The sequence below is a fragment of the Lampris incognitus genome, chromosome 6 (assembly GCF_029633865.1).
Source record: "Lampris incognitus isolate fLamInc1 chromosome 6, fLamInc1.hap2, whole genome shotgun sequence".
NCBI lineage: Eukaryota > Metazoa > Chordata > Actinopteri > Lampriformes > Lampridae > Lampris > Lampris incognitus.
The window spans coordinates 38557321-38583150 of record NC_079216.1 but is presented as its reverse complement, the minus strand read 5'-3'; the positions used below and the strand labels follow the sequence as shown (position 1 = coordinate 38583150).

The following is a 25830-nucleotide window of genomic DNA, read 5'->3' as shown; positions in this document are numbered from 1 at the left end:
GCTAAAAATCACTTTTATGCAAGCAATACTTGATACATTGAAGTCATGTTATTTACTATTATTATTTATATGCCGCTCGCTGAGAATGTGAATCAAAGTCCTCGCCGCTCACATGGTTGCCGAGATAATGTTTACGGAGAATCAACCGACGGGCGGGAAAGCCATGTATGACTCTTACAATGCGTATTGAATGAATGTTGAGATCCGATGTTTGTTTTCTCATGCAAAGCCAAGTGCACGCGTACTGTCCTACGACCGCTGACAGTTGACAACCGACGCTACGTTAAAGGTTACCTTCTTCAGATCTTCGACTAGCGTTGAACGTTTGGCTTGTCGAAGTGCTGCCGTCGCCATCTGTCAGGAGAATGGTTCAAATAATCATAAGGTAAGAACGAAAATAAATCTCTTGTTATCATGTATTGTGGATCTGACTACATCCCATATCGATCGTTATTGTAACAGTCTCCATAACTTTAGCCGTAGATAACGCCCCTTTTTGGAACAAAGCGATTGCCTCTTTTCATGTAGAGATCTGCCAGCAAGTGTGATCAACTCAGGACTCTACTGCCTTGCCAACTACACTGCTCAAAAAAATAAAGGGAACACATAAGCAATGCAATTTAGCTCCAAGTCAATCACACTTTTGAGATATCAACCTGTCCAGTTAGGAAGCAACACTGATTTGTGAATCAATTTCACCTGTTGGTAAATTGTCTCATTTCCACCAGGTGGAAATTAGACAATTTGCAAGACAACCCCTATAAAAGGAATGGATTTGCAGGTGGTGGCCACAGACCATTTGCCTGTCCTCATCTTTTCTGGCCGATCTTTGGTTAGTTTTTCATTGTGCTAGTGCTCTCACCACTAGAGGTGGCATGAGGCGGTATCTGCAACCTACAGAAGTTGCTCAGGTAGTGCAGCTCATCCAGGATGGCACATCAATGCGTGCTGTGGCAAGAAGATTTGATGTGTCTCCCAGCACAGTGTCCAGAGCATGGAGGAGGTACCAGGAGACAGGCCAGTACACCAGGAGACGTGGAGGGGGCCGCAGGAGGACAACAACCCCGCAGCAGGACCGCTATCTGGTCCTTTGTGCAAGGAGGAACAGGAGGAGCACTGCCGGAGCCCTACAAAACGACCTTCAACAGGCCACTAATGTGCAGGTTTCTGCTCAAACAGTGAGAAACAGAATGCATGAGGATGGTATGAGGGCCCGACGTCCACAATTGGGGCCTGTGCTCACAGCCCAACACCGTGCAGCCCGATTGACCTTTGCCAGAGAACATCTTGGTTGGCAGATTCGCCATTGGCGCCCTGTGCTCTTCACAGATGAGAGCAGGTTCACACTGAACACATGTGACAGACGTGAGAGAGTCTGGAGACACTGTGGAGAACGTTCTGCTGCCTGCAACATCCTCCAGCATGACCGGTTTGGCAGTGGGTCAGTGATGGTCTGGGGAGGCATATCCTTGGAGGGCCGCACAGACCTCTACGTGCTAGCCAGAGGTACCATGACTGCCATTAGGTACCGGGATGAGATCCTCAGACCCATTGTCAGACCATATGCTGGTGCAGTGAGCCCTGGGTTCCTACTCATGCATGACAATGCTCGTCCTCATGTGGCCAGAGTGTGTCAGCAGTTCCTGTATGTCGAGGGCATTGATGCTATGGACTGGCCTGCACGTTCCCCAGACCTGAATCCAATCGAGCACCTCTGGGACATCATGTCTCATACCATCCGCCAACGCGATGTCGCACCACAGACTGTCCAGGAGTTGACCGATGCCCTGATCCAGGTCTGGGAGGAGATCCCTCAGGAGACCATCTGTCGTCTCATCAGGAGCATGCCCAGACGTTGTAGGGAGTGCATACAGGCACCTGGAGGCCACACATGCTACTGAGCCTCATTTTGAATCGTCTTGAAGAATTTCCACAGAAGTTGGATCAGCCTGTGTTCTCATTTTCCACTTTTGAGTATGATTCTGAATCCAGACCTTAATGAGCTAATGATTTTGATTTCCATTGATCATTCTTAGGTTATTTTGCTCTAAACACATTCCTCTGTCTAATAAATAAAGATTTTCAGCTGAAATATTTCATTCATCGAGGTCTATATTGTGTTTTTAGGTGTTCCCTTTATTTTTTTGAGCAGTATAGTTCGCCAACTAATGTTAAAAGTTTGAATGTGGCATTTATTTGATCAAATCTCATCTGCTTCACAGTTAACCGATTTACTACCGTAATCCCGATAAACCGAATTCCTCGAAATTTCAGTGTAGTTTCAGGCGAAATTTCCTTGTCATCGGCGTATCTATGCCTCTGTCTATAGGGGCAATGTGGACAGCGTCAGCCCACCTGAGTGGCTACTGGTGGAACTGCAGGGGGAAATTGTTTCCAGACACAACACTGGTCTAGCAGGAAATGTGATGGGAGACCTTCTCTACACCAAAGATGTAAGTAACTTTAAAATTTAAGAAGAATGCCTCCTGAATTAAAGAAAAACTGTGGCATTTTCAAACATAAGATCTAGCTTCCGAGTGATGGGTAGCAGAAACTTTAAACTGATTTTGATACTAAGCAAGCGCACCAAGCTGCAACAAGCTCAGAATAATATAAGAGGAGTCTATAGAGCGATGGCCACAGTATCAATTATGGAATATTATATATCTATAAATAATAATGATATTAATAATAATAATAATTACATTCATATAGCACTTTTCAAGACACCCAAACCGCTTCACTTTGAAGGGAGTAACTCACTTCAACCACCACCAATGTGCCCAGCAGCCATTTTGCGCCAGAACGCTATATTTATGTATCAATCCGTTTCTTACGCGGAGCAGCTGTAATCCTGCGAGGATGAGTTGTTGTGGGAAGACAACAGTGGAACTGTGAGAGAGTTGGAGAGATGTGCAAGAAAGTTATCACTGTGCTGACTGTACTGGGATTGTCTTTTCATAATGGAAGGTTTTTCAGACTACTCGCAACATCCTGAGCCTTTTAGTGCCAATTCACCCCAAAGGATTGCATCGCAGCATGATGCACAGCAGTCAGCTGATGTGATCTTGCTCAATACTGATTCAATTTTAAAGATACTGTTACCCATTGCTTGGTTTGATGGGTTAATTAATCGGGCGCAAGTTAAAAATGCCAGTTTCCTTTAAATGTTGCAGCAGATGAAGCCACAAAAAATGTAGACGAGGTGAATGCTCATTTCTTGTGACTGCAGATATTTGATAATGCTGAGGTGCATGTTAAGTTACAGGACCTAATGCCTAGGTACATGTGTTTGACTTTGAAAACTGTCCAAGATGCGCTTTGATAAATCCTACACACTGCCTAGCCTTGTAAAGGAAACCATCCACATAAAAATACAGGTCCTGTTTGTTTTTCACCACTTGCCTTCTTGTGCCTATTTGACTTCTCTAAATATGGATCGTTATTTTGTTCTTCTCTATTGCCCAGATGAGCAGGTGGCAACTAAAAGAAAAGCATGAACAGAATAAGTGTTGCCACATTGTCCATATGTGATGGTTATACCTCTCTTCCTCCCTCCTGTGCCATGCCTTTATATCATTCCAGCCATCACTCCTTCTTCTTTTAGTTCATGTTCCCTTACCTCCCCTAGGGTGTTCCAGTGCTAATTGTAGGGCATCACATCCTGTATGGGAAGGTGGTCAAACTGGAGAAACCATTTGCAGTCCTCACAAAGCACTCTGGACATGCGCAGGATACCGGAAGTAGCCATGTCCATGATGATGAAAACCAAGCACCCATGGAAACTGACCAGCAAGGACTCACCTCAACCTCTTATTCTGTATCTGCCCTCATCAAGAGGAAACTCATTTTCAAGACACGCCCCAAGCCTATCATCACTAATGTACCCAAGAAGTTGTAGGGTGTCTTGTTTTCTGTCCAGAGGGGCTTTGGCTATTTGGCATTGGAAGCAGGCTGGGAGTGAAACTGTCAGAATAGACTGTACATGAAGCATGCTGAGTCCTATTAATGTATTTTCGTCTAAAAAATATTTATGGGGTGGTCCGCGGTGGTGTAGCAGTCTAAGCATTGGCTTTGTGTCAATGCAGTTGCCCACTGGGGACCGGGGTTCGCGCCCCGGTCTTGTCAGATCCAACTATGGCCGGACTCGACAAAGCAGCAATAATGGGCAATGCTGTCTTCGGGAGGGGGGAGCGGAGTCGGCTTGTGTTCGTCACATGAATGCGTCTCTGTGTGTGTCGGAAAAGCAGTGGTTCAGCCTGGATTCACCTTGTCACGAAAGTGGGGAGGCGTCTCCTTCGAGACTGCCAGCCGAAGAGATGCAGTTGGCGAACGCATGCAGTACGAGGGTGGGTGTTTGAACTAAAATAGGGATCGATTGGCCACTAAATTGGGAGAAAAAAAGGAGAAATTTAAAAAAAAAGATTTATGGGGTGGATATCTAATTTAAATTATTCATCAGTTTCCATGTGACTGCAGGAGTCCAGCTAGCGGACGTTGGTATGAACATCTGGAAGACATGTAGTCAGCCCTTTTCCAAACTGTTTTTACTGACTCCATAGAAAAAAAACAAGGCTTGTGTTGTACTTACATTATGTAAAATATTAAAACTTCTGTCCCTCGTAGTAATCCTCCTCAATTTGGAAAGATGACTTTGTTGAGCAGTCTGTGTTACATGGAAATACAAAGAAAACTTGAACTTCTAAACCAAGATAAATGTGGCTCAAACCTGGCAAAAGCTGATTTTCTTTGAGCCTTTCAAGTAGATTTGATGGCGTTTTAAATTGTTCAGGTCAGCAAAGAATAAATTCAGCAAGTCTCTTATTCCACAACTGTCATAAGCTGATGGACCATCTAATCTGCATGTCTACCTCCACCCACTGCTGCACATCTTCTATGGATGTAAAGTGGAATATGAAGCTCTGTCATCTCCCTGACTTTGGGAGGAACCAATGGAAGATTCTGTTCGATTCTGATCTGAATGCTTTGGGCTGACGTGTGTGTGACTTGTGCGTTTTGTTAACTGTAATTTGTTTAGAATGTTCATATGACAAATGCTCTACCTGGTTTCTCTGTTCAAAAAAAAAAAACAGACACTGTTATTAGATCAGGTCAGGTCAGGTGAATCGGCCATACTAAATTGTCCCTAGGTGTGTGTGTGTGTGTGTGTGTGTGTGTGTGTCGGTGGGTGGGCGGGCAGGCGGGCCCTGTGATGGCCTGGCGGCATGTCCAGGCTGCCTGCCACCATATGACTGCTGGCATAGGCTCCAGCATCCCCGCAACCCTGAGAGCGGGATAAGCAGTCTGGATAATGGATGGATGGATGGATCTCATTTAGGCTGCCTTCCAAGGTCACCCAACGATTGAGATATGGTCCAAAATTTACATTGTTAATTAAGGACCTCAACACCAGATGGTGCTAGACTGACTAAGCCTGACATTGAGATATTGTACTTGTGGGGAAAAGTGATGGGAATTAATAAGGAAAATTAGATGTGCTGTGATTCAAAAATGTTCATATCTTGATAGTTTTTTCACCTGTATGAAATATAACTGGATCTGGGTTTTCAAACACCACATCCACTTGCTAGTATTTTCCAGTCCACTCTGCTCAACATTTCCTTTTAGATAATTCTCAATTTGTGAGAACAATTGTATTGTACTTTTTTGGGGGGGTGGGTCTTTTTTTTTTTTTAATTAAAAGATGTAACATAAAGGCCTTCCGATCCACGTTCCTGCAGTACTTCTCAGGCAGTCCTGCAGCCTTGAGCTCCATCAGCTTCTTGATTTCGTCGAGGCGGATGTGTCTCTGGCGGACCTCCTCGTCCAGTTGGTCCCCTACTTTGAAGAAGTCCCTGCGCTTGGCCACAGCCATCAGTTCCCGCTCCTTCACCTGCAGGCAGACAGCTTATGCATGGCCCAGCACTCTCTGCTACCATCTCTCCTCCGCTTTCTGCTTGGCAATGGCCTCCTGCTGGGCCTTCAACACCCTCAAACTCGTCTCTCTCCCGGCCGGCCTCCATGGATAGCTCTATGTGGGTGACCTGCTCCAAGCGAGCAGCTTTAATCATTGTGTCCACCTGTGCTTTCTTCTCTGCTCACTCTTTCTCTTTTCCCCTCCATTCTCTCTCCATGGCCTCCTGGTTCCTCTTAGCATGAAGCTTATCCTGCTCTGCCTTGTAGTCTCTTTCTCTCTTCTGCAGGGCCCTCAACCTGGCCACCTCCTTCTCCTTCTCCCTCTTGATTCATCTCTGCTGTGCTTCAAATTATGTCTCACATTCCATTTTCTTGCAAGTGTATTCCATGGCTCTGAGGTCAGCCAGTGCCTCCTCCGCTCTCCATTCCTTGGCCTGCAGGGTCTCAGCATTGATTTGCATGATCTCCTGCTGCAGGCACTTCTGCTGTTCTTGCCCCCTGTCCAGGGCCTCTAGCTCCTCCTGTTGTATCCTCTCCAGGTTCCTCACAATCTGCTGTCCTTCCTGCTCCTTCAGCTCATCCTGCAGCAGCCTGTCCTTCAGATGCTGTTCCATCTGGTCCACGATCTGTTGCTTCCAAGAGATCCTCTGCTGTTTGTGCAGCTCAACGATATGCTCCTGGGCCTTGATGGCGTGCGGTGTTTCACTTCCATCATGGCATCCAGACGCCTCTCCCCCTCCAACAGCTCCACCTGAATCTGTCTCTTCTGAAGAATCTGGGTGTCACACACTGCATGGCACTGAGCATCCAGAATCAATTTGTTTAACTTTTTGACCTCATCCTGTTGCTCCCTTCTCATGGCATTAGCCCGCTCAAGAAGGTATTGGGTCCAGTGTTGCGCCTCTGCCTCCAGTTCACTCAGTGCCTAGTTCTTTTTGTGAGACAGGTCTGCCTGATGCATCTGGGCCTTCCTTTCCTCTGCTGCACACATGGCTTCCTCCTTTTCTGAAGGGCTTCCCTCATGGTCTCCCTCTCCTCTTCAGTGAGATCGCAGGCTGCTGACCTCATTCGCTTTATCTCAGCTGTACTTAGGATGCTGGACTGTCCCAGTGGATCCTCTCTTAGGATCCTGAGATCTCGGATGAGGTCCTTGGTGATGATACCGGCGGTCTCTGCTGGCTGGCTCTTTTGCTAGGGGGCAGAACGGAACTGGTCCCTGGCCCTGAGGACTGGCTTTCCCCATTCTTCCCGAATGTTTGATGGTCAAGGGTGTTTGAAGTTTTGGGAAGCCAAACAAGCTCTCCTCCACAACAGAGGGGAGAAACCGGGTGTGGTAGCAGCGGGGGAGGCAGCAGCCAGTTCGCTGTTGGGCTGAAGAGCCGCTGTGAGACATTATGAATATGGAGTTTTGATGTGCCCAACAAAAAAATAAATACTAAACAAATCGATAAAGCAGCTTTGACAGTGAAGCCAACCCCTCCCTGGTTTACATAAAATAAGTATTGTTTTGTACTTTTAAGGCAACAATCATAAAGCTTTTTAATAGTTCTCTTTTTTTCTTTGAATGGAAATAGTCTCGGAACAAAGTACAATCATCTTAATGTACAAAAGATAATTGAATACAGCACTGCAATAAGAATATTACATTATCTTTATTCAAATAAAAACATACAGGTTTTCAGTAACTACGTTTGTAAAATGTTTTCCTGAAGTTTTAAGATGGGGAACAGTCTAAGAATATTTCTAATGTGCATGTAAATAAAATATCTTGAAATTTCAAGTAGTCATATCTTGTTGGTTTTATTTGTACAGTCTGCAGTGAGAATTGTGTGTAACTGGTTGTTATAAATACTGCAATAACCAAGTGTCCCTCTTAACATATTTCAAAAGTTGGAATGGGTTAAAAAAAAAACTTGATGATCTGTGAAACCAAAAATATCTAAGAATTCCAATTGGCCATGAAATTTCGTGACATCAGTGTAGGCATTGTCTGATGTTGAACTTGGATCATTTTTTAATGCTAGCCTTTCCATGTTTGTGCTAATCTTTTTGATCCTCCTTTCCCCATCACAATTATATAATACACAAAATGTGTTACAAATGTATTTCTGTAATGTAAACGCTACACAGGGGATAGCTGAGCTGCCAAAGAAATTATTAATCTGTGGTTCTATGGCAACAAAACAAAAGGCTTTGTTTGCAGTGTAGTAATTGTGTATTTCCAATTATTTTACATTCCTTGAATGAATAACTTCAATTACCAAAAACTTTTTCACTTATAATACAAGTGTTCATTGACACTGCCAAAGTGATTTGTTCATGCACCAACAGTAAGTCCTTTTTAGATACAAGTGCCTCTGAATGACGGGTTTCCTCTGCACGACAGGATAGTGGACCCATAAACACCTCAGTCAGAAGGATGGAGTATTGCGCCAGTGTCTATTAGCTCCAAAACACATTTAGGGTTACATGGCCAAGATTGTTCAACTTATTTAAATTGATGAACAAGGGATACAAATGGACCAAGCAGCTTTAGAAAACCTTATCATGCATGGCAAGGGAGAATGATCATCTCTCAATCTGATTGTGATCATATGATGCTATACCAATGCAGAGAAAGGGACGATGGTAAGATTAGATGAAACACAAGAGGTTAGTTCGGTATTTGTACACATTCTAAACATTTCGTTCACTTCTAAAGCTTTCAGTTTTCTTTCATTTTTGTGTTTGTTTTTTTTTTTTTTTTTTTTTAAATGGCAAGCATATTTACACATGTGGGTGTGTGCTTAATGAAGGGACTTCACTGTTAGCATCCATTTTGAGCTGTAACCGTAGATGTAAAAACCCACCCGTCAGCTCCATGGTGACTGAAGGGACCAATTCATTCAGTTGAAGTTACAAGACCTTTAAATGAGCTCTGCGTTCAGATACCACCCCCAATACATATACACAAACCCACACATGTACCATGCACATGGGCACGCTGGCCTCATGTTCTCACATTCATTCTGATTGGTTCTGATCCGGATTTCAAAAGCCATGTTTTGCAGTTTTAGCCTAAAACTTTTGAAGTGGACCAACATTTATCACATAACTTCATCAAAAAGCCATTTTACTGTGGTTAGAGTACAGCTGGCTTAGAATAAAAACTATGAAATAATGTCTTCATTAATAGTCTGTGTTTAAAAAAAAAAACAAGTCGTCATTCACCCTCTTGATAAAAAGGTGGGTAAACCAAAATCAGTGATCACAAGGTAATCAGCCTCTAATTTAGAGAAAGGGATAGTTTACATTTTCACTATAGTATTAACCCATGCTTAATGTTGGCAAAAGCCCACATTTTTCACATACCTTCGTGTGATGCTATTTATCATAATGGTTTCGGTAATTTTAATCCATGAAAAATTATATTCTTAAAAAAAGATGGGTAAAGTAAGTACCCGTGGGCTTGCCCACCGCTACATCACTGTGTGTAAATTAGAAAGTAGCAGCTTGACTCATGTTTTTTTTTTAAGTGATTCATACTAAATGACAGTATCCAGTTCTCAGAGGTGTATATGTTTCCTAAAAAGAAAAGTTTATTTAATGGCTTAAAGTTGAGACTGCAGTTTTCAGTCTCAGCACTGAGGGCTAAATCAAATCCAAACCACCTGAAGACATCCTGCCTATGTATACTAGGTATTTAATTTTGCAATATTTACTTGGTCCATTTATTTCTTTGAAATGGGTATTTTTCACAACGAGGCAAACATATGTAGCATAAAATGCCATACAAATATATTGTTTGATGGGGGAAATTGAAAAGAAAGTGTGATGAAAAACACTGAGGAAGTCATTTTGGGATATGGAAAAGTCTTCTTTTTTTTTTCCTTTTTTTTTTTTTTTTTGTATGAATGAGAGAGTTGTGTCCAAAACAGAATGAATTTATAATGAATTCAGGAAAAATACCATCACTAATGATACACTGTGATGGAAATCTACTTTGAGATGAGGAGCAAAACCTCTCGCTCAGCTGACTATCTGAAAGGCTGACCGAGCCTGTAAACACCATTTTACTTTATGCGTCTTGTTTGCTCTTTTAAGGTTTCAATTTTCTCAGTCCTCCTTGAAATATAGCAGTATAAACATATCTTAAATGGCACTAGTGTGGAAACTTCCACTATCTGAAACAAAAAGGCCCCTATCAATGTAGGCACTTTGCAACTACGCTAACGCTACTCACATAGGACAAAAGAGCTGGGCCTTGCATGCTTACGTGTTGTTTGAAATATTCCATAATGGTTCAAACAAAGGGTCTGAAATACAAGTAGGTTGCAAAATATCACTGCTCTGAAATCATATTGAATTGAAGTGGGGAAGAAAAAAAAACAACCAAACATTTAATTTAAATTTCCAATGAAAGAACGATTTCTTTTTTCGGCAGACGTAAAAGGACTATTGTCAAGTCAGTGTTAAGAGAAGTGTCCGTTAATGTCACTTCCTTGTTTTACAAACATAAACTGGCACCTCTGCAGTGTATAAAAGTGCCTGTAGAAAAATTGTCTTGATCAATGAATCTAACTCTGACCAACTGATTTGTCACAGGGGACTGTAGAGTGATAATTGCACCATACTTCGTTATTTCCTCTTTTGACGCCGCTCAGCAGCATCAAAAAATATAACTGCATGTAAAATGTATAGAAATGTTAGATTGTCTATACAGGTAAATCATAAATGCATTACAAAAATACCATAGCGGATGATTGTTGGAGTGAGAACACGTGGGTCAAAGTCTCTGAGCATGTGTTAGGTTTCATATTCTCATTAAGGCTGATTTACTTTTCCTCAGGGCCCTTTCATATTGTAATTCATGGTACTGTCAGAGCGCAACATAACTCTTTTGGCTCTTTTAAAGTGAAACAGAATCTCTAAAGGTTCTGAGAGCATGTGACATTAAAGCGCTCTCTTTTTATCTCATGCCATAGTTTTGTCATCCCATCGTTGTTGAAATTTAAAGGACACAAAATACACTTAACTCTTTTGTGTCTCATCTCTCAACTAAACCTGCCTGCTGTGTGACGTGGTGTAATGAGTGCTTGGTATTCGTTAGAAGCGCTGTAATGCACCAACAGTGCTGTAACTCAGAGTCACAGTTAATGGAGTTGACCTGTAGCCATGTCTTACACCTTTGTGCTTCTCGTCATTTTGGCGTGACAGGTGTATCAACAGGTCAGCGCTGTTTCACCTTGTTCGTTTCAGTTTGGTTTGACTTTGCAGTGTGAAGCACCATGATACAGGTAGGAGGGGAGCACATATGCGTGGTCACCTCAGAGTGAAGTCTGACAGCTGTTCCCTCCTATAGACTTAACATCGTCAGATCAGTTTTGTGCCCCTCACATTTCAGATTCACACTTTTTGTTTTAGCACCAATTGATAAATACGAGAGTATGTTCCTAGATAATGAGTCTGAGAGATGCGAGTGTGGGGCAGAATTGAACCCCAGCTCATACATGACCAGTGGCTGTAACTACCAGTTCAAAGGGTCAGTGGAAACCTGCTGAAATCACACTACAGTGATATACTGCATGTGCCATACCAGTCTTCCTGCTATGATCCTTATGCCTCTGCATATGGAAGATGATACTGCTCTTCTCGCTTGTTGCAGCGTTTGGCTACAATGGCCAGGTAAAGCACCAGCAAAATTACCCAATAGCAGGCATAGAGTATCGTTCCAGCTATCAATAGCGCTTTCTCTGTCTCGCTGAATGGCTCCTGCGTCTCACAGTAGATTGTATACGCCACTCCTCCCAGTAGCACAGATACCCAAACTGTGACTGGCACTGCACCGATGAAGTTGACCACAATCTTCCTCCGTCCGGAGGTTCCCCATCCAGCCTTGTTAATGGTGAGCAAGGCAAACATCTTGGCAGGAAGCAGGCTGGACATGTAGAGGAGAGAGTAGAGGGACATGAATATCATGACCAGGCTGCCTCGTAGGAAACATGCGTAGGTGGCCTTCACCATGCCCACCAGCTGAACCGTCAAAAGGAAGAGCAGAATGTTCCAGAGCCTTCCACGGTAAAACAGGTGGATCACTGTGGCAACCAGGAAGAAAGGGAAGAAGCCGGTGACCACGGACTCATAGGTCATCCAAAGGCTGTGCTTGTGGAACCACAGGGCATTGTAGAGCCACTCACGGAAGTAGGACTTGCTCCAGCGTGTTTGCTGGTTGAGCCAGCGCAGGTAGCGTGTTGGCGTCTCTGTCTGGCACTGCGACCGTGCTGTGAACTTTGTCTTGTAGCCGTAGCTTAGCACGCGGTTGGTGAGGTGTCGGTCATCGCCGAAGCTGCACTTGGAGCCCAGGAACGTCTGGTGGTACCAGGGCTCCAGGAAGCGTTGAAGGAGAGAGTTCCTGTACATCCCCAGAGGGCCACTAATACACTGAACACATCCAAAGTATGACTGGCAGGCCCGCTCTACATTGAAGGCCATCCAGTACCGCACACTGCTCAGAAAGGAGATCCACGAGTCGTACTTGTTAAGGATCTGAAAAGGAGGAGGGAAGGGAGAGTGTAAATATGGGAAGAATAAGAAGAGGAGAAAACAGATGCAAACAGAAGAAAAACCTCAAAAGAAATCATTAGCATCTTTCCAAATAGGCCTAATCATTTTCAAATCATGTCATACATTATTTTAAAAGATCATTCTTTGTCCACAAGTCTTTTTTTGTTGCACCCTTTTTTTCTGACCAATTACCCCACTCTTCCAAGCATCTGCCGATCTGGGGAGGGCTGCAGACTACCACATGCCTCCTCCGATACATATGAGGTCGCCAGCCGCTTCTTTTCACCTGACAGTGAGGAGTTTTGCCAGGGGGATGTAGCGTGTGGGAGGATCACGCTATTCCCCCCAGTCCCCCCTCCCCCGAACAGGTGCCCTGACCGACCAGAGGAGGCACTAGTGCAGTGACCAGGACACATACCCACATCCGGCTTCCCACCCACAGACACGGCCAATTGTGTCTGTAGGGACGCCCGACCAAGCCGGAGGTAACACGGGGATTCGAACCGGGATCCCCGTGTTGGTAGGCAACAGACTGCCATGCCAACCAGATGCCCCCACAACAGTCTTTTTTTTTGTTGCAATTTTTGCCATCGTGCATATCGATTATAATGTTATTTTATACCAGCTTCATTGTCGAGATTATGGACACAAGACCATTGTTAGACACAGCTTTACAACAGCACCTTAGAGGGCAACTGAACACGGGCCTTTAAACCTGTCCTTCAACAAAACAAAATAACCACTACTGACTCAGTTAGACTGGACATGATTTTTCATTATCCACGACTTCTCAGTTGCACAGGCCGAGTTGTTTATACTGAAGGTTACTACTACCTATGGTAAGTATATGCTCATTCCTGCTCGTTGAAACAGGAAGTAGCTCAACGATGTGAGCGACCATTGACAATATGGACATTTCAAGTCAATTAATAACTTTTAATTTGCACATTGTTTTCACTTCCAAATATTTGGTTTAGGTAACTGAGTTAAATTGGTTTTAGGTGCCCACTCAGACACCATTGTAAAGCTGAGTTCAGCGGTGGTGGCCTATCCAAGACCTCGCAAGCCAGGGAGTTATAAGAAATCCTACCTGATATGAATGATGGCAAAAGCTACAAAAGTCGATCCCAGGTTATAAAAAGCAGGTATTATCCTTTAATATCTTACTTGTACATCTCCACCAACACCTCCAACCATTGGATCATCCTCGAGGATTTTCAGCATTTCTATGGTACACGCTGGGTCCAGAACTGTGTCCGAGTCACACACCTGTAAAGGACACAACAAAAGGGAAGACCCTGTGGGTCACATACGTCATTTCATCATCAGCAGAAAACGGTCAGCTTATGTGAGGAAGAGGGACCTCTGACTGCACGGCTGTTGGCAAGTTGCAGGTGCTCCACAGTGCCTTACCCCCCCCTCTCAATTATTACTACTGATCTGTCGAAGAGAAATGAGAGGCTGTCAACACTAGCCCCCAGCTGGTTTATCATAATCACGCACCACTGGGTCAGCTGCAAACACAACCTGTGACCAGAGTCAAGGACATAGAAGACACATAACAGATAACTTACTTGCTGACCTACTGTCCTGACTTATATGTGAGCTCCAAAACATTTGGAAGACAAATAGTGGAGCCATGCAGTGCTTAAATGCTCATTTCATATAGAAATTGGGTAGACTTCAAATTCTAAAAGACATTAAAGATGCAGAGTTGGAGCCATTAAATAACTATGGCTGATATAGTCAGAACTCAAATGCTGCCTGATTTCTCGAAAATGGTCATCGTTCCAAATAGCTATTTAAATCATTTCCATTCATGGGAAATGATAATAATAATAATAATAATGAATCGCTTTATCTAGACACCCAACGCGCTTCACGGTACAACAGCAATATATTATTTCCTTAGTGTGAGTGTGTGGATGAATAAGCTTCAGCTTTTGAGATGATGGCACTGGGTAATTTGATTAACCCTGGCTAGCGCTGACCCCATGCTGTCTTTCCAATCTCATGTGAGAGTATGTGTGTGTGTGTGTGTTTTCACAGCTTTATTGGTATTTAATGGAAAAGCTTTACTGTAAAGCCTTCTGCCAAAAGCCTGTGTTAACTTTGCAATTATAAAAACTATGTAGGAGAGATCGACACAGACGAGTCACTGCAATGGGCAAAGATAGAGGTAGAGAAGGAGGAGGCGATTGTGCTACATCTTGCCAAAAAAAAAAATGTTGACCAAGGACACTATTGTGGAAAAGGGCCAAAAGCCTCTATTTGGCAGCTGGTTTATAGTAAAATGATAAAGCACACCACAATTTTTACCCTGCTGACTTTCATTATGGAAGAGATGAGTTACTGGATTTTATATTTACTAGATTTTATTTGTCTATGAATACGCTGCAGAGTTAAGGCCTTTAAACTTACAGAAGAGGGTGGCTGTTCTGTCCTTTTATCAGTTCCAACATGCTTTTGTTTTACCCTGAACTGGAGATAATGTCACTTAGGATGAATGCCTTTGCTGTTTTCTGTGTGTGGCCCTTACCTGCACGTAATCCACACTGTCCCCCAGTGCTTTAAAGGCTGTGTACATCACCTCCCTCTTGCCCCCCCATTCCTGCATTATACAGGAGAAGCGGCAGCTCCTCACGAGCCGGGTCACACGAGCAGCCTCCTCCATATGCACTGTGCTCCTGCCTCCCCCTCCTACTCCTCCACCCCCGCTCCCATCGCTGTGGTAGTTTCCCTTCCATACTAAGCTGCCGGCCTGATCTGCGCCCCCCATCACCTCCTGGAAGATGTCCATCATGTAGCGATCTTCGGGACGGTTCCCGTCCACCACCAGCACCACCCTCAGGCCGGGGAAGGAGATGCGGCGGATGCTGCGCAGGCACTTCCTCAGGTAGTCTGGGTCCTCCTGGTAGGCAGCAATGCAAAGGGCCACAGAACGGCAGAGGTGCTGGGGCCTGGCGGGGCTCCTCATGTGTCGATGTTCCAGGAAGGCAAAGAGGCTCTGGAGGAAGAGGTGGAGGGAGAGGAAGGCACCGTAGAGGCCAAAAGAGAGATGGTGCTGCTCGGTGTGGATGAACTGGTAGCCTGTTGTTGTTGTTTTTTTTATACAAGGGACCACATTGGAAACAACAGAAAAAAGTTTTGTTTGTTTTTTAAAAAGCTGTTGAACATCTTTTTGTCAAGCACATTTTATGATGGAACAGCTTGGTGATGCAGCAAACTAACCTGTGACATAGGCCAGCAGGATGGCGAAGAGGACCACCGCAGCAAAGAGGGTGGTGACCACAATGTTCAGCGCATTCCTGCAGCGAGAGGGCATCTGGGGGGGGTCACGGACAGAGGATGGGAAGAGATAGGAGTAAACCAGGAGAGGTCAGATGATAGGTTAAGGAAGATGTTAACGGCAGTTTAAAAAACCTTTCAGGAGATCAAGAGGATAGTTTAAATCGTTGGTGGGGGGAGATAAAGTTCAAAGGAATTAGAGGAGGAGGTAGGAGGAGAGGAGGGTTCAAGATGGAGACAGGGTTGGAATGAGTGCGATGGAAACTGGGACAGACAGGGAGAGGGCGATGGTTAATCAAGAAACAGGAGTGAGAGAGACAAATGTCAAATGTGTGTCAAAGAAACCGTGAGTACAGGGTTGAGCTTCATGTTGAGGTGATAAAGGAGAAAATCAACGAAAAAGGAAACTGATGCAGAAAAATCAAACTCTCATTTCATAAACATTTGTGTAAACAAAAGCTGTGTCCGGAATCGCCCCCCTATTTACTATATAGTGCACTATATTTACCTCACTCCATTTTTTTTGTGTGTCCAAATTCTAACTGTAAAATTTATTCACTATATAGTGCCCCCAGAAATTCCCACAATGCAACTGAAAACATAGTATCCAATGCATGTACACTACTTTATGCAAAGGATATCAAAGTGCAATGCTGCCTCTTCGCCACTCTGCACATGCACTCTTTTCACTGTCAAATACTGCGTGATGGATGAGAATAAGATGCAAAACAACCATTCAGTAGTGTCCAAAATCTCAGTTTATCACTCCCTATCGAGCGCCCTATTGAGTGTTTCAGATGTTTCGAATAGCGAATGAGTTAATGAGGGGACAATTCTGGACACAGCACAAGTGATCGAGGGATATTATGTGTTTTCTAACGCCTACTTATGCAAAATGCATCTGGATGCACACTAGGAATTTAGGGTAGGTGGGCATATTGTAAAGTACACTGTACAATCAGTGAGATGAGTAACAGTAGTAAGGCGAGTAAAGACGGGTGAGATATGGTTTAAACGCTCTGCACTTGGCAGGTGAGCAGACACACTGTGGGGCCTGTGGTTTTTCTGGAGGTCCTGAAAGAGAGGATTTGTACTCGCTCCTTGATATTATGAAAGTGCCATTTCCTGACTTCTCTGAAAAGCCTTTCATGAACAGCTGTGAGCTGAGAACATACCCAAATCACTCGGTGACATCACTGAACCTCAGCGGTTAATAAAATCAAAAAGCAACACGTAAACACCAGACAAAACACTGACTACCTCAAACACTGCTGCAACTAATATTTCTTTCATACTAATACTACATTCAGATTAAGCTGGTCCCAGCCACTTGGATTACACTGTACATGCACAAATAACAACACCCTTTCAACGAGCAGGACAACTGTATGTAGCCTGGATGGATTGCTTAGTGCAGTACTCAAACTGAGGCAAGTTATAGTTAAACACACACACACCCTCTCTCCATTACCTCTCCAGCCTCCTTCCTTCAGTCTGTCTCTGTCCCTGTCTGTCTGTCTCTCTCTCTCTTTCTCTCTCCCCCACAACTCTGCAAACACACACACACACACACACACACACAGCTCCCGCTTTCCTTTCTTCCCGCGCTCCAGGTTAATAGCGCTAATTAAAGGCTGAGCTGAGTTTGAGACCAGTCGGCATGGGGAACAATCCTGTCCTTTCATTCATGAAATTACCTCCCTGTGCCCCCTGCCTGGCTTGGCCCATGCAGGAGAGACAGGCCTCATTCACCGGCCCTCGTATCGCTACAGGTAGAGTCAACCGCCTTGTCAAAGTGGATGTACAGAATTCACATCCTTTTCATTCTCGTGTTTTATTGCATTTTGTCATTGTCGTTGAAGGTCATTTTAAGATAATCTCAGAGCAACATTGTTGTTGAATGTCCTGAATAATGATAATTACAATTTCTTCAATGTATAATATCCCTTTTCCTGTCAGGCGATCACAGAGGACAGCGTTAGACCATGTATAAGAGTGGGGATGCATGGGGAATTAAAGCAGCAGGCTGGGACAACTGGACTTGAGCACCCGGGGGGCAGAACAAGATAACAAGTAGACATACAGTGTTTGATTAGAGGGCCGTAATCACCAGAGGGGGTTGTTGGCAATTACCTGGAAAGCTGGTGTCGTGAGCGGTCGGTCCACTGGGGTGGTGGAGGTGGGGGGGGGGCAATTAACCCCAGGGTAATGCTTTGCAATACTAATACCTCACAGCAGTATTTGTTGGCTTTCAATTTACTGAGTTATGGCATACAATAGAGGACAAAAAAGAAAGAAGATAAATTAAAGCAGCAAACACCCTCTCTCATTTGTACAAATCTCATTAACTGCCATAGCTAACTGCTAGCCCATGCAGACCGGCACTTCCGACAGTAATCCTTGCTGATGTTCATTCTCCTGGACAGTTTTTAGTTTAGATATATGTGTTAGTTTGGATATATGTGTTCTTGTAGTTCTTGTAGTTTGGATATGTGTTTTTGTCTTTGTGTTGCACTGCCGTGGGCTGGGGAAAATTATATTTCATTTCATTTCATGCACTTGCGCACATGAAATGAAATGACAAATGAAGTGTTTCTGATTCTGATTCATTCATTTATCACGGTTTTATTTATTTATTCATTTATTCTGTTTGTTTTCTACTTTAACCGCTACCTTCTTTTTACCTGTACCTTGTGTACCTTGTAATATAAAGCTCATTGCATTGCATTTTCATGTACTAAATGTGCTATATAGTACATTTTTATGGATAAAGGTTATGTATTGATGTAAGTTATAGAAGTTTGATTGATTGATTCATAGATCAATTGCTCAATCGATTGATTGATTTATCCATTCATTGATTCGCTCAATCATTAATAGATTCATTCATAGTCTACATATTTGTAGAAAAAAAGTGCATGTTTTGTTTATCATATGACTCATTTGTAGGAATATTCCAGGAAACCACTCTTTTCCTCTGAACATTGGCAGCTCATAGAAATCAAGCTAGCTTTCCTGAATTCACACCTAAAGACTAAGGAATTTTAGTTATTGAGCATAATCATGGAAAATAATATCCAACTAGACAAACAACCCAGACAGTAGAAAACTCTGAATCCATCTGCCGGATGATGGTGACTAATTACAACCAAAGCACAGATTGAAGTGAAACCACCCCTGGGGTTTAAAAGGTGTGCATTCATTTTTTTCTTTTTTTTTTCTTTTGCAATAGACCACCGGTAATAAAACCAACATCAACTGGCAATACTTTCCTCTTGTAATCAAATCTGCAGAGCTCAAAATGTATAAAATTGCACGTCATCAAAGCTGTGAAAAATCAAAAACTGCATCACCCTGGCTATCACAAAAATATTGTAATTTCGACAAAGTTATTGTCCAAGGACGAAAAGCACGTTTTCTAAAGCTCCTGTAGTGATACTGATGCATTTACACAAATTTGCAGTTGCATCCCCAGTTGAAGATCTTTTGATTATGGGCGAAATCAAATCTGCAGTCACTGAAGTAGGTTTTCAAAACCTCTACCTAAAGCTTTAACATCTCCGTAAGTTTGGATGAACATATCATTTTCAGTTATGTTACTCAAAGGGAACATCAGTCCATATCAGATCCATATATAGCCCATATTCTCACCAGATATGGCCTGCTGACATGTGGTCCAGATACAGTGACAGATACAGGACCCAGACCCAAATCCAGATCCAGATCTATGCATGTGAGGAAAGCTGTACAGGCCAACCAAGTTAGTATTTTATAAAAATCCCTAAATGCCAACTAAGGTAACAGCCAAGTGTTCCCAAATGAGCCATACCAGATAGACATATACACAATAAAAACCTTTTATCTGATGATCCACGAAGAAGCAATGTGTCTCCCTTCCCAGCTCATTCCAATGATTATCAGTATTCCCAGATGCAAAATATCTCATCCCAAGTCATTTGCCAACACTCCGAAGTGTGTCTCCCTGGATTAGCAGTCCCAAGTGGAATGGCTTCCCCCTCGGACAGCTGACTGAATGAGCTGTACACTCAGGTGAGGAGGTGGGGAGGTGCCTGATGCATGGCAGGCTGAATGAACATTTTGGCTCAGGGACAAGGAACTTTCACACAAGTCTGGGGAGGAAGCCAGGGGGGGGGGGGTTATGAGTCAGAAAGACAGGTAGAGAGTTAATAAAGACAGGGCATGAGGAAAGGAAGAAAGATATTGGGAAAGAGGAAGTGTCTGTGAATGTTCTCATTCATCCAGGTCATGGTTATCCAAAGGAGTTGAATCAAGTGCAACTGGACTTGGTATATATCCGTGAAGACGTTTCGCCTCTCATCCAAGAGGCTTCCTCAGTTCGTGCCTTTCTGACTAGACCAAGCTAGTCTGACTGGCTGGGGATGAAACTCAGAATTTATCCTCTATGGGGCATTGGCAGAGCTACTGATATGCGTGGCTCTTTGTGATCCGATGTTTACCAACGCCCGTCGCTAACAGAGCCATAGATATGAGTGGCTCTTGGGAAAGAGGAAGTGAGCGAAAGGTGCAGGGTGACAACGAAGGGCCAATATAAGAAAACTTGGTAGGGGACAGTAGCGGTCGGGGAGGAGGAAGAGGGAAAAGTTAGGGTTAGAGTTGGATGAAGGGAAAGACAGGGAGGTGAGGAAGAAAGGGTAGAAATTAGGTTGAAGTGCTCGAGTATGGAGTCAGTCTCGAGTCTGCATTTTGAAGGTCTGGGTCTCATCTCAGACTTCACAGCATGATGACTCGGGTTTGACTTGGTCTTGGGCAGAGCAGACTCATGATAATTTTTCAGGATCAGTCGAGCACAAGACTTTCATTTTTTTTAGAACAATATCAAACTTCCCCTAAGGATATTAATAAAGTGCAATCTGATCTAATTGTTTTCTTTTTATTATTATCAATGTCTCAGAAACATTGGAAAATTATAATCTGATACAGTCCTTCCTGTGCTGAGGGGGAAAGCCTAGATAAATATAACAGTGTAGCAAAATTTTGACTTTCACTATGACGTTAGACTACTACAGTTACAATCATGGCTTTAAATTGGACTTGCACTGTTCTAGCGTCAAACTTTATAGACGTTTTGGCCACACTGGTCTCGAGTTGAACTTGCAACTTAAAGTCTTGGACTTGACTTGGATGGTCTTGACTACAAGCCCAGAGGAGGCAGAGGGGTGAGAGCCAAGACAGGGTAAACATGATGAGTGAGTGACCAGATGATCAGGAAGAACGGAAGGGAGAGGGCAAACATGTTCACTCACACACACACACATACACACACATACACACACACACACACACACACACACACACACACACACACACACACACACACACACACACACACACACACACACACACACACACACACACACACACAGGGGAATCTGCTTTCTAATCAGTTTTCCATCAATCAGCCTCACTCACTGCTGATGAGACTCGGTCTGTTCGATGAAATGATTCAAAGTCAAGGCTGAGGAGAGCCGCGGAGAGGACAGATTTCTTAGAGGAACCTGGTGGATTAGAAATTCTCCTTTTTCTGCGTGTTCAATATTAAGTGCCTCTATTAATGCTGGCCCGAGCTCTCTCCGACACAGACACTAACAAATCTTGACAAATTGATCCAACTGGCAATTAATGTTCACAGTTTCCTTTACTGCAGCGCTTTTGTACACAACGTGGATCGGGTGTCAGGGTGGAGGAGTGACAGATAAGAGGTACGAAGCGATGAAATGACGACCTATAAAATGTGAATAGGTTTCAGTGTGTGTGTGCCACCAGAGGGCTCTCAGTGCCTCAGCTCAACAGATATCTGTTCTGGGTTTTTACTACAATATACTCTCACAGAGTTCATTACATAATGAAGGAAGTGATGTAAACGGAACATTTTTGAATAAGGTACTCAGTTAAGTGTGTGAAGGGAGAGGAGTGTGTCACAGAAAGAACTTTCAAAACAAAACAGAAAAAAGCACTGCTAAATATTAATTTCGAGCTCATTTCAAACGTACTAATTCAACATTTCCTGCCATTGAAGTCGGCTGCATGCAACTTCCGACCCATGTTTTCAGCGCCTGGCATGAAAACCAGACACAGGGAAGCACCTATACATGCTAACTTTTATTACCTTCCAATCACAAAAGAGAGGGTTTTGTGAGTTCTGAGTCCTCCTTCTGTGAGGCCCTATGTAGCCTATCAAATCTCAACAGGGCCTTGTATAAAGGCCACCAGACCAGGTCAGTCCACCCAAGAGCCCATTTTGGAGCCATAGTGGTGATGCCATGGAAAGGCAAACAGGCCAACGTTTTCTTTGGAGACGGCAGGAACCTTCAAAAGGAGTTCTGAGGCGTTTCTGTCAACTGTTTTCTAACGGACGCCGTCTGCCATGAAGGAATGAAAATGTACCACGTGCAGCAAATGCCAGAGGGCATACACACAGTCAGACACACTGACAAATACGGCTTTACAGGCGGCAGTAAGACAAAAATAAGGAAAAACCTGTGCATCAGCCGACTAAGGACAGTAATAATATACAGACACAAAGACTGACCACAGACACAAACTTTTTTTTTCTTGCCGAAACAAATTTATTCTAATTTCCTCCATGTTTTTACCTCAGTGGTAAAGCTGGGAATGAGTAAAAAAATTTAGTTTTTTTTGTTTTTGTTTTTTTTGTTTTTGATTCCTGCTGCCAGTGATTGGTCAACCAACTCCATTTTCTTACACACGAGCACTGTTTTAGTCCAGGGGAAAAATGGCTTGCTCCAGCTCAAATTCCATCAACATTTTCCATATACACCTGAGCACACTCACTCTCTGTTCTGCTTTTTAGACTTTTTACCTTCTCTTACTCTGGTTTTTCATTAAAATTTCCTATTAACTCTGTCTCCTTTTATTTGATACGCAGACAAACAGACAGACAGACAGACAGACAGACAGACAGACAGACAGACAGACAGACAGGCAGTCTCTGCATAATACATATCCTGTAATGGCCTTACCTTCTTGATCCAGTGGACCCCTCCGTCTCCGTCTCCCCCTCAGGAGTCCCCCAGTCTCCGTCTGCGCGTCTGTCAGTCCCCCTGCCTGTCTGTCTGTCTGTCCAGCTGTGTGTCTGTCTGTCAACCCGGCATCCGACCCGCTCCACTCTGCAGCACAGCACGCTCCTTGTTCTGTTTGGCTCTGGTCACACTACATCTTTATTCCAGCTCGCTTGCTTAATTCAGGAGATCCCACATCCAAAAATACAGCGGGCAGCCTAACCGCCGCTCACCTCCTCAGCCTCCTCCTCCACTCCTCTGACCCAGCCTCCCCCTGCCCCTCCTCCTCCTCCTCCGCTCCTTCTATCTTGCAGGACTGTCCTAGGGCATGAAGCCCCCCCAACCCCACCCCCAACACACACACACACACACACACACACACACACACACACACACACACAGCCACAGATCTGATCAGAGGTCCTCAGCCGGCAGCTGATGCTGTTGCAGACCTGTACAGGGGGGAAACAGGGGGGCAGCTGTTGCAGTCCCCACCTTCAGCTTTCTTTGGATCGGTACCCGGTGCTCTGGAGTCCATGCTGGTTCTGGTGAAGGGGGCAGGAGGGTGGAGGTCAAGGGATGGATCTCGATCTTAGCGGTCTTCTTTCCCCCATCGGACTTTTCCTTACCCATCTGAAACCGATCTCTTTTCCTGCTCCATTTTCTGTCCTACGCTGCAGTCGCAGCCTCACTCTGCATCCTTTTGCAGTGCAGCCCCAATAATCTTCCTTTCTCCCTCCTCTTTTCTTGCTCTGTCACACCGTCCTGGCTGGCTGATTATCCATGTGTGTCACTTGGCAGACTGACACTGTTTAGTTTCTCTTCCTCTTGCCTCCAGGAACCCTCTCTGGCTCCTACACGCTCCTCTCCTGTCCTCTAACCCCCTCCATGGCTGCTCCAGCTAGCGCCCTATCTATCTGCAGTGCAGCCAGCAGCCTCCAACAAGACTCCGGACTGTTTCACCAGAGCCCCCTCTCCTCTCCTCTTCTCCGGCTGACTCAAAGCATCCTTTATGGGCTTATTTATCTATCCACCCTCCCTCCCTCCCTCCCTCCCTCCCTCTCTCTCTCTCTCTCTCTCTCTCTCCCTCTCTCTCTCTCTCTCTCTCTCTCTCTCTTTCTCCCTCTCCCTCCCTCTCTCGCTCTCTCTCCGTTCCCCTCCTCTGCTTTACTCTCCTGTGCCTGTGCTGCTGACAGCTTGCAGGTCCCATGGACACAGGCTGGCAGGCTAAAGAGAAACTGCAGTACGCATCTGACAATCGATACATACTGGCGAAGTCACACATGCACATTTTACTTATGTCAGATTATAAGCCCCAAATAGAAAAGTTGCTCCCTCATGGCAAACTCACACATAATAAATGGACAAAGATGTTGGTATTGGCAGCCATGAGCCATTGGACGATGGGCTTAAGCCAATGCTTGCTTGCTTTCTCTTTCTTTCTTTCTCTCTCTCTCTCTTTCTCTCTCTCCCTCTCTCTGAGAATGGACAGTAAACCAAACTACAGCCTACCATTTACATGCTGTGGGAGAGTGAGATAGTCAACAAAGATAAAAACAAAAAAACAACCCAAAGCTCAAACCTGAAGGGGTGATTTCAGCTTATAACTTTTGCCCAAAAAAAATCTTAATCTAATGGTAATGGTAATTTGCCAAACTGTTTAAATGGAACTGATTAAACCACAATGGTGTGGTAGTTTAGTGGTCAGTGCTGTTGCCTCACAGCACAAGGGTCCTTGTTGGATCCTGGCTCTTCATGGTGAAGTTTGCACGTTTTCACCATGATCACATTTGTTTCCTCTTTCTGCTCTTATTTCCTACCACAGTCCAACACCATATGAATGAATGGGGAGTGTTTGTGTAGGCTCCTGAAATGGACTGGGTGACATTTATATGGTGCTTTTCTGCACCCCCCCCCCCCCCAATGCCTGTTGGGATAAGCTCGAGCCACCCAGTGACTCTAAATGGATTAACTGGTTATAGAGAATAAATGAATAAATCATGACTAATCTTGGTTGTCTTAATTCTGTATCATATTAATTTGCCTGATATTCTTTGCTGTGACTCACTATCTGCTTTTGCTCACCAGAATAATTACTTAGGCTAATTATTGAAATTGTATGTTATCAAATATCATAATCCCAGAATTAGCTGGAAATTCGCCGTTGTAAATATGCACCAGTGATGCTTTTATAGAGCGACAAAAGCATTAACTGACTCCGTTATTTCCATTAGCTTATGACAGATAAGACTAACACTAATTGACACTCTCACTCTTTTCTTTTGAGCAAAAACACATTTTTGCTTTAGTCACTTCTGACTTCATTTAAGGCAGTGTCTCTCATACACAATATTAAGGTCCTATGTTACCCATTTTATTTTCACCCCAAATGCCATTGTATTTATTCCCATTTTCAGTTTTCTGGGTTTCATGTGTTTTATTCAGATTCTGGTCTTTTTACTCAGTTATTGTAAGGAAGTTTCTTTATCACCTACAATTATTAGAACATAAACAAAATGGCTGTCTTTTTTTTAAAAATTGTTATGTTGTTTGTTGTCTTCTGTGTAAGTAGGTCAGTCTGCAGAAGCCTCCTACCAGAAAAACCTCACAGTGAGCAGAAATGGAAATGTTCCTATACAGAAGTGCTCCGCTGACTCCTTTGTCTTTTTTTTTAAATAATATTTTGTTTAAATACAATACTAATTATATTACATATAGTTAAAACATTGTCTATATAAGACATTTCTATTAAAATCTATGGCTAAAAATTGGCTAAAAATGATAAACAAAAATGTTAAATTTCCATCCGTTCCATTATCCAAAATGTTTATCCTACTAAGGGTCGCGGGGATGCTGGAGCCTATCCCAGCAGTCATTGGTTAGCAGGTGAGGAGACACCCTGGACAGGCCACCAGTCCATCACAAGGTCCACACACACACACACACACACACACACACACACACACACACACACACACACACACACACACACACACACACACACACACACACACACCTGGGG

General features: G+C 43.8%; 2 protein-coding genes and 1 pseudogene across 3 annotated transcripts; 1 reads left to right on the top strand and 2 right to left on the bottom strand.

Annotated features, from left to right (window-relative positions):
• The first annotated feature begins 365 nt into the window (after positions 1 to 365).
• chtf8 (CTF8, chromosome transmission fidelity factor 8 homolog (S. cerevisiae)) lies at positions 366 to 3901 on the top strand. Of its 2 annotated transcripts, XM_056282632.1 has the most exons (4): positions 366 to 385; positions 625 to 634; positions 2343 to 2453; positions 3632 to 3901. In XM_056282632.1, the coding sequence occupies exons 1-4, from the start codon at positions 366 to 368 to the stop codon at positions 3899 to 3901; spliced, it is 411 nt and encodes a 136-aa protein (XP_056138607.1). The 2 variants fall into 2 exon arrangements, with proteins under 2 accessions (XP_056138607.1, XP_056138606.1); XM_056282631.1 differs by lacking the exon at positions 625 to 634 and having other exon boundaries at positions 2330 to 2453.
• A 1158-nt stretch (positions 3902 to 5059) lies between these two features.
• LOC130114530 (cilia- and flagella-associated protein 45-like) lies at positions 5060 to 10165 on the bottom strand (annotated as a pseudogene).
• Positions 10166 to 11511: 1346 nt separating this feature from the next.
• has3 (hyaluronan synthase 3) lies at positions 11512 to 15784 on the bottom strand. The gene is made up of 4 exons (XM_056282311.1): positions 15691 to 15784; positions 14999 to 15549; positions 13627 to 13728; positions 11512 to 12441 (listed from the first exon to the last, which is right to left on the bottom strand). The coding sequence occupies exons 1-4, from the start codon at positions 15782 to 15784 to the stop codon at positions 11512 to 11514; spliced, it is 1677 nt and encodes a 558-aa protein (XP_056138286.1).
• Between the last annotated feature and the right edge of the window lie 10046 nt (positions 15785 to 25830).